The sequence below is a fragment of the Trichechus manatus genome, unplaced genomic scaffold (assembly GCF_000243295.1).
Source record: "Trichechus manatus latirostris isolate Lorelei unplaced genomic scaffold, TriManLat1.0 scaffold00176, whole genome shotgun sequence".
NCBI lineage: Eukaryota > Metazoa > Chordata > Mammalia > Sirenia > Trichechidae > Trichechus > Trichechus manatus.
In genome coordinates this window covers 2945710-2960765 of record NW_004444112.1, presented here as the reverse complement: position 1 = coordinate 2960765, position 15056 = coordinate 2945710, and the positions used below count along the sequence as shown (strand labels likewise).

General features: G+C 45.6%; 1 protein-coding gene across 1 annotated transcript in view; it reads left to right on the top strand.

Moving 5' to 3' along the window:
• Positions 1–1785: 1785 nt before the first annotated feature.
• ZNF274 (zinc finger protein 274) overlaps positions 1786–15056 on the top strand; it is a 29555-nt gene continuing 16284 nt past the window's right edge. Inside the window, exons 1-3 of the mRNA XM_023741239.1 lie at positions 1786–2262; positions 3227–3353; positions 4122–4217. Coding sequence (XP_023597007.1) covers positions 2107–2262; positions 3227–3353; positions 4122–4217 — 379 coding nt within the window. The 5' untranslated portion in view covers positions 1786–2106. The remainder of the gene's footprint in view (positions 2263–3226; positions 3354–4121; positions 4218–15056) is intronic.

Genomic DNA, 15056 nt, shown 5'->3' with positions numbered 1-15056 from the left:
TTGGAGCTGACTAACATTCAGATGAGGAGGGCAGGATAGAGTGGGGCAGGGGCTAGAATATCAGGGACACAAGCAGGTGTCTCCTGATGGCCCCCACCCCTCTGCACCAGGATGGGGCCGAGGGGCCAAGCGTGTGGCTCTTCTTGGCCTTAGAATCTCAAGACTGGGACTCCTGAACATCACACCCCCAGCTTCTCTCCTCAGCCTGGATGCCCCTCCCTGCCTGTCCGGACTCACCCTGTGGGACCCAATTCCCGGAGGTGCTCCAGCCCTCGCCAAGGCCCATGCAGACCCCCCAAGCTGTGCGAGCATACACAGTGCAAGCAGAGGCCATCCTGGCCAACTGCTCCAGCCCTGGTCACTGCATGATTCACTTTGGTCAAACCCTTCCGGGCTCACCAGGGCACTGATGGTTAGTGACCCAATGAGGGAGCGGACTGATGGCACAGCCCCCACCTCTGTCTATGAGAGGTGAACCCATGAACTCCAGGTCACAGTCTGTGCCAACGCAGCCGCCTTCTTCGGCTTGGGAAGGCAGCTGTCACTCCATGATTTACGACCAGGCCCAGGACAAACCCTGGAGGTCCCACCCTATAGTTCACGCCTACGAAGTCCCTCCCCAGGAGATGGTGGCCCTGCCTTAACATGTGCGCGCCACAGCTTTTGCAATCTGGGCAGCGGGAGATGCTGGAACCCCCCACCTCCACCTCGCTTTGAATCCTTTCTGGAGCCACCAGGTAGAAATCAATAAACCAAGGACACCTGGCAGCGACAATGACAACCGAAAGCGGGTTCCATAAGGTAATAAAACAGACTTTATGGGGATTGGTTCCTAACTACGTGTTGTACATAAATCGGACATTTGCAACCCCGCGGCTGCCTGTATATGATAATGGTGCTTGTACAACGTCCAAATCACAAAGCGTCCTACTTCACAGAAGTATAATGGACGTTAAGTGACGCATGACTGTACATTTAGCTCTGCACAATTCCGCCTCACCCCTCCTCCCTTCCCCAGAACTTGGGTCCCCTCCCCAGAACTTGGGTGGACTTTAGTCCCTCCCCCTGCACACTTCCCGCCCCTTCTTCCTCTCTCTATTGGACACGGGTGGGCATCTAGCCTCACCTCCTTGCACTCTGCGGGTCCATCAAGTGGGTTCTCCCTTTCACCAAATTTAGGTGACCTTTAGTCCCACCCACTGTACCCTTCTGGCCTGCCTATCCCGCCCCTCTCTTTTTCATTGCAGGGAAAAGTTAGCCCCGCCCCCCCCACGCTTCCGGGCCGGCCCACCCCTCCCCTCCCGGGAGAGTAATTATTAGTCCTAACCCCCACAACACTACCCCGACTTAACTGACACCAGCACTTCCTGCCCGCCTCTCGTCTGTTCCGCCCTACGCGTGATTGACCTCGTGGCGGGTACGACCCTCTTCCAGCCTGAGTCGCAGACCTACGCAGGTGTTGGAACCCCATGGCCTAGCTAACCCTACCCGAGGCCTCCCCTGACCAGCTGAGCCGCCGAAAAACTCCGTTGATGACCCTCTTTGCCGGCTCCGTCCTCGCCCGCTGCCCCGAGGGGGCCGGTCAAGATGGCCGCCGTTTGGGCGAGGTCGGGCGTGGCGCGCCGCGGGGGCGTCTGGGATTTGTAGTCCGGGCCGGCGCGCTGACGCACTTCGCCGCGGGCCACCGGGCGCCATTGTATGGCGCGGGCGCGGGTGAGTGCGGCGTGGAGTTCACGCCCGTCGGGGGGCGCGCGGGGCTAGCTAGGCAAAGTCGTTAGCGTCCGGAGCCCTTCGGCTAGGTCAGGTCATGCCTCGATCCCACCTCCACCGGGCTGGGGCCAGGCTTCGCCTGCCATCATCCCACGGCAGGGGCGGCATGGTCAGGGACGTGGGACCACGGAGAAAGACCGCGCCCTCCGGGCTTGGTGGGATAGGGAGGGATCCGACTTCCTCCAGACGTTGAGGTGAACGGGGGAGAACCGACCCCCTCCGGGCGTGGGGTACAGTTCGGGCCCCACCTTCTCTGGGCGTGGCGGGTGAGAGGGAGGTGACCTGCTCCGAGCGTTTTCCGAGGGCGGGAGTGGATTTGCCACTTCCCGCTCGCTGATGGAGCCTTTTTCGGGCAGAGGACGGCGACTCATCGCTCACGTCTGTTACCCCCTTTCCAGTATCGGTATTCTCAGGATATTGCCCACCCCCACGAGAGACATGCTGAGGAGTGAGGAAAGAATAGTCTCTGGGCTCCCAAAGGCCTGGTCTGGGGTAAGTAGAGGTTTCCTTGAGCTTGAATCTGCCTCTACACGGGGGTGGGTCCCCGGGTCCCAAAGGCCTGGCTGGGGTAAGTAGAGGTTTCCTTGAGCTTGACTCTGCCTCTACACGGGGGTGGGTCCCCGGGTCCCAAAGGCCTGGCTGGGTAAGTATAGGTTTCCTTGAGCTTGACTCTGCCTCTACACGGGGTGGGTCCCCGGGTCCCAAAGGCCTGGTCTGAGGTAAGTATAGGTTTCCTTGAGCTTGACTCCGCCTCTACACGGCTGTGGGTCCCCGGGCCCCAAGACACCTCGGGAAGAAGGAGGGGCTGGCTGGGCATGAGAGACGTCACCTTGATAGAGGAAAAGCAGATTTTTAGTTTTCCAAGGGGGTGGTTAGACCAGAGGCCAAGTTATGGAGGGTTTTGAGGGTCAGGTTGGGGCTCTTCAATTTATCCTTTAAGCTGAGAGGTCTGAGCAGGGATTAGGTTGGTGTTTAGATTTCATTAGTTTCTTTAGCATCAAGTGACAGGGAGAGTGAGCTCAGCTCAGTTGCAAGGAGAAGAGAAGTGAGGGTGGATTCCTCACAGGGAAGGAGAGAGAAGCAGCAGGTGTCATGGGTGGGGATTGAAGGCTGAAATGTGTGTGATGATTCTGCTGAGGGAATTCCCCTGTGGGAGGCTTAACTGCACCAATCCCAAAGTGTGGAAGGTTAATAAGAAATGGCACGTTTTTGGTGGAGGAAGGCACCCTTTCCTGCCTCAAATGTTGTCCTTGTTGTGACCTGAACAGGGTCAAGCTTGAGCTTGCTTGGTTTCCAAATAAAGGCAGGAACCAGATGGGACTTGGATCTTCCAGAACCCTGAATTCTCAGGTCACATTGTAGACCATCCTGTGCATCCTGGGCCTGGTCAGCCTCCCCTTTCCTGCTAATGTGGGTGAGGACTGGCCCTGGCTGAACAGGAACTTGTGGGTCTTAGGAACCAGTGACCTTTGAAGATGTGACCTTGGGTTTTACCCCGGAGGAGTGGGAACTGCTGGATCCCATGCAGAAGACCCTGTACAGGGAGGTGATGCTGGAGAACTACCGGAACCTGGTCTCAGTGGGTAAGGCTGGTGTCCCCATGTCAATAAAGATCATGCTTTGAAGTACAACTGTGGTGCCTCTGAGGTGTGTGTCTGTGTTTGGGATAAGGCTGCAGGGACCAGAGTGGACATGTTTGGGCCCTGGACCCCGAGCTAGAAGGCTTGGCTTTGCACCTGTAGGGAATGGGCAACTTTGTGTTACTACTTCTGAAGTTTCACCTAGGCCATCCCTCAGAGCCTCCCAAGGCCAGAAGACGGCTCTATTGGGGATGTTTTCAGCCTCCGTGAGAGACGTTTGTTTTCCTAACAAAAAATCCATAGAGGTGGAGTCAGTGTCCAGCAGCTTCGGAGTATCAAGGATCCCAGTTCCTTAACATTTGTTTATGATTAGCATGTTCCTTTTCATCCTCAGGCCTGCATACTTGCAGTTTCAGGTGTCATATCTGTATTCAAGGTAGGGAAAAGGAGAGCAACTAGCCCTGGCCAAACCTCATTTCACATTTGTCAAGCTGTCACATTCGTCAAGAAAGCAAAAACTTTCCCCAAAGGTCCCCAGCTGACCTTCCTTTCTGTATCGTTGGCCAAAAGTGGGTCTCACAGCTGTCCCTAACTACAAAGGACTCTGGGGAAGCAAGCATCTGGCACAGAGAATGAGGTTGTCACTGCCCTAGACCAGAAGTCACTGCATAGCAGGGAGAAGGCCAGGGTGGGGGATAGTGTGTGCCACAGCGGGCCAGCATTTTCTCCCGAACACAGACCCCCAAGCCCTGTCTCTTTTCCCTTGAGCAGAACATCAGCTTTCCAAACCAGATGTGGTGTCTCAGTTAGAGGAGGCGGAAGAGCTGTGGCTGAAGGAGAGAGAAATTCCTCAAGACACCTTTCCAGGTGAGAACCAGGCAAATGGGATTCCCTGCAGGTAATGGGTTGACTGGTCAGTCAGGGTCTGATGTTTTGGAAAAGAAGGTAGGCAGAGACCTCAGGTGAGATACCGTGTTGAGCTACTGCAGACATGCAAAATCAATGTGGATATGCAGTATCATGTTTTCCTCCTGCTTCACATTCCAGGGTGTCCTACTTGCACGTGAAAGTTAAACCTGGTGTAGGTGGCAGTTGGAATATACGGTAACAGTGGGAGGCTCCATCACCACGCCTCTTCCAGACTCTACACACTTCCCTCAAGTAATCACCATTACCTGTGTGATGTGCGTCTCTTGTCAGACCTTTTTATATGTGTTTATTTAGGGTTGTTATGAGTAGAAATTGACTGGGCAGCAACGGGTTTGGTTTTTTTTTTTTTTTTTTTTGGTTTATGTATGCGTACATGAACATACGTTTATCTTTTGGGAGCATTTATCTTTTCCTCTTGATGAACGTACAAATCGTTGCCAGTTTTATATATCTGGGTGGCGAGGACTTCCTTGCATATGTTTCATTGCACACAGGAGTTGGGTTTTTCTGTAGAGTGGACTTCTAGAAACGGAACAGCAGAATCAATGTGTAATTTAAAAATCTGGTAGGAACAATTGCCTGCTAAAATCTTTAAAAATATATATCTACTCAAGTACGTGAGAAATTCTCCACATTCATCACTGGTAATTCATAATGATCTTTTAAAGGATTGCAGATAGGATGGGCAAAAGATGTTTCACATTTCACCAATTTATTTTGCATTTCTCTCACTACTGATAAAGTTGAGTGTATTTTCATAAATTTAGGGGCTGTTTGTATTTTGTCTTTTGTGAGTTCATATCCTTTCCCTGTTTTTTTCCTGTCAGTGTGTCTTTTTTCCCCCAATTTGTGGGAACTTGATGTATTCTAGATATTAATATTGCAGATATTATATCCTAGGACAACATGTTTGCTTTTTGACCTTTTTTAAGGTAATCTCTTACCATTCAGAAGTTTTATCATTTGGGGATTGTTTTTTCCCAAATCTGTTTTTATTTGTTTGTGAAGTCTAACTTTCATATCATGTATAGGTAGACCGTACAAATATTTTCCTGTATTGTAGTATTTTTTTTCATTTGTCTTTTATTTAGTTTTTCTGGAATTTACTCTTTTATATGGTGTTGGGCACAAGTACTTTCAACACCATTTTCTGACTGGATCCTTCCTTCCCTATGGGAAAACCCCGTCTTTGCTGTGGACTGAATTCCCATAGTCATCATGCTCTGGTCCCTTCTGGATTCTTCCTTTTATTCTCTTATCTTTGTCTGTGAGTAAATACCTTATTGTTTTAGGTATTGTTTCTGTACAGTGATTGGATTTAGAAATTACCTGGTGGAGTATCGATCTGTCTGTCAGTTTTTGGCACCAATATTCAAGGAGGGATCTGTTTGAGCTACTCACTTCCTGTGCTCTTTTGGGCCTTCCTAGCACCATTCAGCTTTCGTTACCATTGCTGTGCATCTGCTTGGTTGGGTTATTGCAGATGAACCAGTCACGCTGCTGAATCCTCCTCTTATCTATAACAGTCATGAATTTTCTCAGTCCGGAGTCATTTCACCAACAAATACAAAGCAAGACGCAGGTGTCCTAGTATTTTTTTACTTCTTTTGGGCAATCGTGTAATTTGGTTCAGCTTGTAAACATGTGAATCCAAGAGTGTGATGAGTGGGTGTTGGATCTCTGCATTAAATGGGAAAGTTTCTAGGTTTTGACATGCATTATGCTCGATTCTTTTTTGATTCAAATAGATTTTCACCCAAATGAAGAAATAATCATCTATCCTTTTTTAATAAATGAAAATTAGTAATAGCCTTCATTTCTCCTCCAGAGCCTTCCAAGGCAATCATAGGAATTTTCTGCTTTGAGTGGCTAACACAGTGACATGATGAACACCATGTTGTAAAATGTTGTTCTAGTCCATTGACTGTTTTTAAGGATTTTGGATTGATGTTCATAAATTAGGTTGGAGTGGGGTTTTTTTTTTTGTTGTTGTTTTTTCTGCATGTGTGCCATGTTTTGTCAACTTTTACGTCAATATGCTGGCTCTGTAAAGAATACTTTGGATGCTTTCCCTTTCCTTTGTTCTCTGTACTGTGGTACAGGTGGTATTGAAAACTCAATACTGTGGGCAGTATTTGAGCTGTGAAATATACACCAGCCTCCCCATCTTTTGTGGGTCTTCTGTTGACCACAACATGGAGGAATCAGAGTCTCTGTGGCTCATCCTTTTTTTTGGACCCTGTTTCTAGTTTCTCTGGGTTTCAGCTTGTTGGCTCAGCATTATTTTTTGTTTTTGTTTTACATGTTCCACCTCATTCTTTTCATTCATTCATTCCCTTAATTGAAAAGCTCTCTGCTTACTGACTCTTAGCACAAGTCACTAAACTATGCTTCATCTGCAGTGTCTTTAACAATGAGAGTATGTTGTCTATGTCCAAAGGGTACCTTTGTTCCCTTGATCCAGTCTCCTAACGTCCCTTCCTGCCTTTGTGGTTTTGGATGTACTCTGGGTGCAGAGGGTCCATATCTCACACTCCCTGGACCTTAAGTCCCATTCCTGCATGAGCAAACTTGCTGTCTGCTGACTGTGCACATCTCCTGCATGACCTAGTAGTTCCTTGAATCTAGCTGTCATGGGAAGCACTGTGGGTTAATGCTGTGGTTCTCGAGAGAGACCTACTCCAGAGATTTGGGGTGTTCCAGAGTGAGAGGCTTCATGCAGGGAAGCTTATCAGTATTCTCTCTCCACAGGCTGGGCATGAGGTGCTTAGTGCCGGCTTAATCTCTGCTTTCCCAGGATATCCTTCATGTGATGTTTTTCCTCCACTCCATCACCTTTCATCTCACAAATATTTACTGTGTCATGCAGCATACTAAATACTGGCTATATGATAATAAAGGAACCCTGATGGTACAGTGGTTAAGCACTCAGCTGCTGACGGAAAGGTCAGTGATTTGAACTCACTCAGCAGTTCCACAGAAGATGTGGCATTCAGCTTCCGTAAAGATTACAGCCTTGGAAGTAATGAGGCAGTTCTACTCTGTCCTATAGGGTCACTATGAGTCAGATAAACTAAAGATCTAGCGTATTCTTTGTCATCATAGAAATCATAATCTATAGATAGCGGCCTTTTACAAACAAGACACACAGATGTAATGATAAGTTGTAAGTACTGAGAAGAAGAACAAGGTGTACAGAGAAGGAGCAGTGGGAAATTAGAGGAGATGGTCAGGTGACAGGGTGACATTTAAGCCAATTCCTGAAGGAAAAATCATCTCCCTAGACACATAAGAGTGGTAGAGCTTCTGGGCAAAAGAGACACAGTATTTGGGGTGACCGTGAGATGGAAATGAGCTTGGAACATTTGGAAAATGGAAAGTCACCCAGTGGGCTAGGACAAGGTAACTGAGGTGTAGAGATGTGGGAGTTAATTTGGAAAGGTGGGCACAGCAGATCACATAGGGCCCCTTGAACTGTGAGGGGAGTATAATTCTGGGTGCAAATGGGAAGCCAGTTTCAAGCCAGGGGTGTGACTTGACTTTTCCAGGTGCTTGCAGAGAAAGACCTGTGGTGGGGCAAGAATGGAAGCAGGCAGAGGCTGTTGCTACTCCTGGGAGAGTAGCAGTAGGGATAAGGAGAAGTGAGAAGCATGAAGGTAGGCTCGTCAGGGCTGGAGGAGAGGAAGCTGCCAAGTCTTCCAGGTTGTAATTGAAATGAAGGCTTCAAGGAACTGCCTATGACTGTAATGTGTTTACTGCATACTTGTATATTTTATTATCTCTTTTAAAAATACAATGAAGAAGAAAAATTACCCTTGGATTTTTGACATCAGCCAATGAAATGTGGAGGACTGGTGAAGGAACAGGCATTTTTGAAGGACAGAAGTATAGAGTGTTTGTGTTTTTTTTTTTAAAACTTTTTTGAAACAATTTTAAAATTACAAGACTAGTACAAGGAACTCTCTTAGAGCTTTCATCTAGGTTCAAGAGTTTATTGAACTATCACACGTATGTTCTGTTAACAAAGCATGAATGAGGGGACCTGAGAAATATCCAAGAGAGGTTTTGCGAAGCCAGTTGCATGCACTGGTCTGGAGCTCGGAAGGTTGGCAGCACATAAAAATGTGGAATGGTAAGCATGTACGCATCTAGAATTGAGTGCTTTACTGCTCGATAAGCCACCTGTCACCTGCAGCAGTCACTTTCTTCAACACTGGCATGGCTTTGGCTCTCTTTAATGCAGAAAACTGAGCCTAAATGCAAAACTGGGCATTAATGTAAGACTCCAACTCATCATATTAACAAAAGGACTAGCAGTGTAGGCAGTGTTGATGAAGTAGAGGAGAAACTGGAAATCCGCTTAAGGGAAATGACATTCATCCTCAAGGAAGCATTCTAGAAAGATGCTGTGAAAGTATGGAAATTGGGGAAGTATCAGATAGAGCTCAGACTTTAAGCGATCCCTCAGTGTCGTTCAAGAAAGCATTACCATGTATGTGACTCTTGGGTTGAAGACTTGAGCTATAACCCACAGTTAATCATTAGGAAGACAATGAAGGGAAGACACCTTTATGAAGGTCACGATCATAGGAAAACCTGCAGGACATTGAACTTTTGCAGCTTGTCAGGAAATTAGCAGAAGGTCAGCCCTATCAGTGTGAGTGTGGCAAGTCTTTCAAACATGGTGTAAACATTAGTAGGAAAAAAATCATTTATACAAGAATATTTTATTAGAAGGAATACAGGGTAGTCCTTCTCTGGATTTCACTCTGTGTGGTCTGAGAGGACTCACAGAGGATGTAAAGTGAACATGTGTGGAGAATGTGGGAAATAATAAAATATACTTGTTTTATACAAAAGATGGTTCATACAAGAATGAGATGGAATAAATACATTTAGTGTGAGAATGTCTGCTTTCAGCTCAGCTCTGCCCTCTTTACCAAGAGAAGACTCACACAGAAAACAAACCTACAAAGACCATGAATGTAGAAGTCCTTTTTTTCATGAGTTTTTCTGCATCTGAGAACTCACACAGGGAAGAAATGCCAGGAAAATCACAGCAGAAAAGGCTTTGAGACTGACTTGGTCTTCGAAGAGAATTCATACTGGAGCAAAAAATTCCTGTCATTACAGCAGTTATCACTACGATTTCAAGAGTTCTTAAACCAAGTAATTGCATCTGAGAACTCCGAAAGTGTAAGAATATGATTGCAGTGGAAAAGTTTCACGTGTACCTCTTAACGCAGCATCATGCAGTCATACTGGAGAGAAAACCTGTGACTGTGATCAGTGTGGGAAAGGCTTTGGGTGTCATAGAACCCACTGGCAAGGAATTCCATGAGTTCAGCAACGTGGGAGACAATTCAGTAGGAGTCCTCATTGTGTTCAGCATCAGAGAACTCATATGGGAGCAGACCTTCTAAATGTAAACTGTGCAGGCAAATAACCAGCCTTGGCTCTCACTTTATTTGACAGAATAAAAAAACAAACTAGAGAGAATCCCATTGAATAATAAACATGAAATGCCCAACCCTGTTTTTACACCAGATAAGTCATTCAGGAGGGCAAACCCTTGATGAAACTTTTGATCTCATAAGTATACGTATATATTAAAACAGGTCCTGATTTTGCCGATTTGTTCTGTTATCTGAGCTGAATGTCTAGAAAAATATTAAGTAATACAGGTCAGAGTAAATATCTTTTTCACTTTACCTGTGCATCCCCAGGTGCTAGCACAATGACTGAATTACTAGGAGCTCAGAAAATTATGGTTGAGTAAATAAATGGCTGAAGAAATTTCAGGAGACGAGGGTGTAAGAATCAGTACCACAGAAGACTTTGAAGACAAAGCCAGTCTTTGAGGCAGGAAGAGTAAATGAGATGGTAAAAAGAAATCTTGCAATAGTGCCACAAAGAACTCTGAGGCGCACAGGACAATGAAGACTGGATTGAGGATCTGGAATCTTCAGTGACTATCAAACATGTTATGGCTGGAATTCAGCTTAGCAGAGTGTGATCTCATGTTGTGCTGTCTTTTAAGAACACTTTGCATACTCCCACCTTGCATATATTTGCTCTCCAAACCAAACCCACTGCCATCGAGTTGATTCCAACTCATAATGACCCTGTAGGACAGAGTAGAACTGCCCCATAGGGTTTCCGAGGCTGTAAATCTTTATGGAAGCAGACCGTCCCATCTTTCTCCCTGGATAAAATGGAACAGAAAGGCTAAAATGTCAAACTGCCAACCTCTTGGTTAGCAGCGGAGCATTTTAACCACTGTGCCACCAGGACTTCTGTTTGCTCTGTAGGACCATGTAATCTTGAGCCCCTTATTTGGGATGCTGGCTGTTTAGGTACTGCTCTCCGGCTTCCAGATTTTGATACCCAAGGATAATTCCAAGCCTGAAATGCCTTCACTGTTAAATGAGTAAGAATGAAAACAAATGAACTTTTGACTAAAAAAATTAGGGGGGGGAGTACCTCTAGAAATCCTTAAGGGGGGGGAATAAAGCTAAATACAGGAGTAAATAAATTAGAAATAGAGAAAAAGAATCCCAAGAGCTTATTTTCTGGGTAGACAAAACACAAAAACAACTAATTAAAAATAAATACAGGGCAACTAAAGATCTATACAGATATTCAGCAACATAGGTAGTTTTAATTATAGTAGTACAATGAATGAGACAAATCTTTACATGCTGCTACAAAACACTCCCCAAGATACATAGTCTTAAAAATGTATTCATACATGAACACAAATGAATATGTTTTTCATTAGATCATCTCTGGAAAAATATGAAAACTGGTAGGTTGTGGTTGCCCCTTAAGAAGGGAACTGGTTTGGAGGGTGACTTTCTTTTTACTACATGTTCCTCTGTACCTTTGGCATTTCACACTAATTTTTAAAGGTGCTACTCATAACTGTGCTCTTAAGTGGGAATGGTGGTCTCCTCCATGCTGTATTACCAGTTCCTGGTCCAGCTCCTGACACAGGGTAGGTGCTCAGTAATTATTTGTTAAGTGTAGGAATGAACAAACAATAAAATGGAAAAATTTTTGCAAAAGTGTAAAGTTGCCAAAGTTAGTCCTAGAAGAAATGCTAAAATTAACTTTTTTTAAAACAAAGTGACTAACTGCATCACAGTAGTGCCCTGGCAGTATATTTTTCCAAATTCCTATTAAAAGATAGTTTCCATGTTACACAAATGGCTCAATAATGGAACACTACATAGAACATTAATAAGCTGGTGGTGCAGAGTATATGTAACGTTCTCACCAAAGCAGAAATAAAATACTGAAAAGGAACATTTATAGCTTTTAATAATTAACCACCATTTTAAAAAAATTTTCTGAAACACTATTATAATAAGAGTTCAGCAAGGTGACAGATTATAAAATAAATTTATAGAAATTAATTGCTTTGCCTTATCCAAATTAGACGAACAGGAAAAGATTTTACTAGCAGTATTTTTTCTTGTAGTGTCTAATAATGTTGTTATGTGCCATTGAGCCAGTTCCAACTGATAGCAACCCCATGTGTTACAGAGTAGAACTGCCCCATAGGGTTTCTAAGCAGCTCCTGGTGGATTTGAACTGCTTACCTTTTGGTTAGCAGCTGTAGCTCACCGTAGCTCTTAACCATTGCACCACCAGGGCAGCATACCTAATAATATTTTTTCTAAATGGCAGCAGTTCTCCACAATAAGGGACCCACATCTATTTCAGAGCAGCTGCTTGCATGTGTGGCTGATAAAATCCAAATCAACAAAAACAAACTTATCAATTCAGTTCCTCAGTCACACTGGCCACTTCTCAGAGGCTCACTGGCCACCTGCCAATAGTGGCTACTATGTTGGACAGTGCAGAGCTAGAACATTTTCCTCAACCCAAAGTTCCACTGGACAACACTGCTCTAGAGCTGACAGGAGAAGTGATAAGTAAATTAACAGACCAGATACTTTGAGGTGGCAAACTGCTGCAAAGAAAGGGAAGCGATGAGGCATGCTGAGAGAAGTAGGGTGGTAAGTGGGCAGGAACAGACTCTGAGGAGGTGATGTTTGAGCTGAGAACTGGATGGGGAAGGTGAACCAGGTGAAGATGTTGGAGACTTACCAGGCATGGGACAGCAAGCACAAAGACCCCTGGGTGTGTAGCCCTGGGCACAAATCCTAGCCTCTCCCAGCCTGGGTTTCTTTTGTGTAAGGGGTGGACACTCTTGTTCTCTGGGACTGTGATGGACATGAGCACCTGATGTAAAGCTCAGGTCCTGGGCAGCCTTCATGAAATCATAGCTGTCACTGATTCAGAGACTGACTGATTTAAAGATAATCATCAACAGCCTTTACCGGATCGTCCTGTGGCCCGGCTTTGGGGTTTCAGAATGCACAAGACCTGGTTGGCACCCTCAGCAGACCGGTGGGTGAGACAGATTTATTAGAAGGTGATAACAGTGCTCTTAGAGCTAAGGAGAGATGATGGGAAGAAAGGGGGAGCAGGTGAAAGCTGGCATTGCCCTGGACTAGGAGAAGGAAGGAGGAAGAAAATGGAGGAAAGGCAAAAAGGACAGGGGAGCAAGCAGAGGGAGGAGGAGAGCTAGCACCTGTCCTGTCCCTGCCCCACAACTAGCTGTTTAAAGGGGGTTTATAAAAAAAAACAAACCCACTGCCTTCCAAGTCGATTCCGACTCATAGGGATCCTATAGGACAGGGTAGAACTGCCCCATAGAGTTTCCAAGGAGCCTGGTGGATTTGAACTGCCGACCCTTTGGTTAGTAGCTGTAGCACTTAAACACTACACCCCCAGGGTTTCCTACACCACCAAGTTTTCCTACGCCACCAGGGTTTCGGCATTGTTAACAGTTAGCATTATATTTGTGGAGTGGTAGCCCCTAGATCTCTGATTAGACAAATCTGCATTCATTAGGAAAACAGCTAATAATTTCAGGCTTGTTTCTCATTTTGGAAGGGAAGCAGCAGAGAGAAAGTATGTGAGAGAACAGTAACGAGGATGATGATGGCAGCCCCCAGGAGCCTTCACTGCACTCTGTATCAGCACTTGGGTGCCTCATCGCTTAGGGTGAGGACACTGATGCCCAGAGCAGTGAAGCTCCTTGCTCAAAGGCTCAGTTAATTTGAATAACAATAGTAATGAGTCAAAGATGAGGGGACTAAATTACCAGTATTGCCATGGAGTTACTCAGCTAGTGGATGGAAACCCAGTGTTTGGAGCCCAGAGCTGATGGTGATTATTAAGCAGCCCTGTGTGGGTGGGTTGCTTTTTAAGTATCTGAGCTTCCATAGTAGGGTGCTTACTTCCCAGGAACGAACAGTGATAAGGACAACCTTAGAGATGCAGAGGAAGTGGTTGAGATTTAGAGGACTGAGGTGCATTGAATGCCTGCGTTTGTGGCTCATCTCATTTACTGAGCTGTCCTCTGTACCCGGCACCCAATAGATGTGTTATATAATCATGTGAGTAGTGTGTGTGGGCCAGAGGTCTCCTGCAGCATGCAGAGCTGGACAGCTAGACCCCCAGCACACCTGTAACCAAGCCACAGTGTCCCTGACGTCCAGTCGCACACTCAGACGTGCTTAAAAGCTTCAAAGTTTGATTCTTAAAACAGTAAGCGTCAATATTTGAGTGAGCATTCAACACAAAATTGGGCGGGACTGCTCCAAAACCCAGTGGAGAAGGGGAGAAAATAATTAAGAGAAAAGGAGAAATAAGTAAATTAGAAAGGGAGGGGAAGAGGAGTAGAATAGAATGAATCTAACAGCTACAGTGAAACTTGTGAAAGCCAGAACTTGCCAGCATTGCCTTGTTTTTTGGGGTCTCCAAACAAGTTTTCCACCTTTGACAGAGTGCAGTCTTACACTTTTCATTTACTTCTTTTAGTGGAAAATATTTGAGTTTTCCTTCTCTGGCAGGTTTCCACCTTACACAGGTTCTAGCTTTCACAGGTTTTACTGTAAAAATCCCTGTGATGAACCAAGGGGAAAAAACTAAAGTGTAAAAAATTAGAAAGCTCTCAAGCAATAGAGAGAATTAAGTTTTTTTTTTTTTTTAAGTGTCATGCATGACTGTTGGAGCCATGGTGGCGCAGTGGTTAAAGCTACAGCTGCTAATGAAAAGGTTGGCAGTTCGAGTCTTCCACCTGCTCCTTGGGGGCAGTTCTGCTCTGTCCTGTAGGGTTGCTAATGAGTCGGAATTGACTCCAAGGCAATGGGTTTTTTGGCATGACTGTTACACAAAATTGTGCCTGTGGCCAGACAGGGAGCCCTTCAGGAAGCCGGCTCATGTGGTGCGTTTCCCGTGTCTGGATGACTCCTCAGGCCAGTGTTGCTGGTTGTTGGAGCTGCAGGTGAATTCCTATGCCTGGCTTCTTGAATTACTCCAGAAGAAAATTCCAAATCTTAAGAGCTCCAATTCAAAGAAATACTCTAACTTTGAAATCAAGAATGTGGATGAAAATAAATACAACCCCAGAGGTCCTAAGGAACAGGAAAGGAATTAAATGCTAAAGATTAAGGCAAATATAAATGAGTTGGAAGGGACAGGCACACAGAACGCAAACAAATTCAAAAGCTTATTTGAGGGAAAAAAACTTAAAAACCAAACTTGTGCTGTCCAATTGATTCAGACTCAGGGACCCTATAGGACACTGTAGAACATCCTCATAGGGCGTCCAAGGCTGTAGTCTTTATGGGAACAAATGACCCGGTCTTTCTCCAGTGGAGCTGCTGGTGGGTTCAAACTCCACGGTTAATAGTGCCG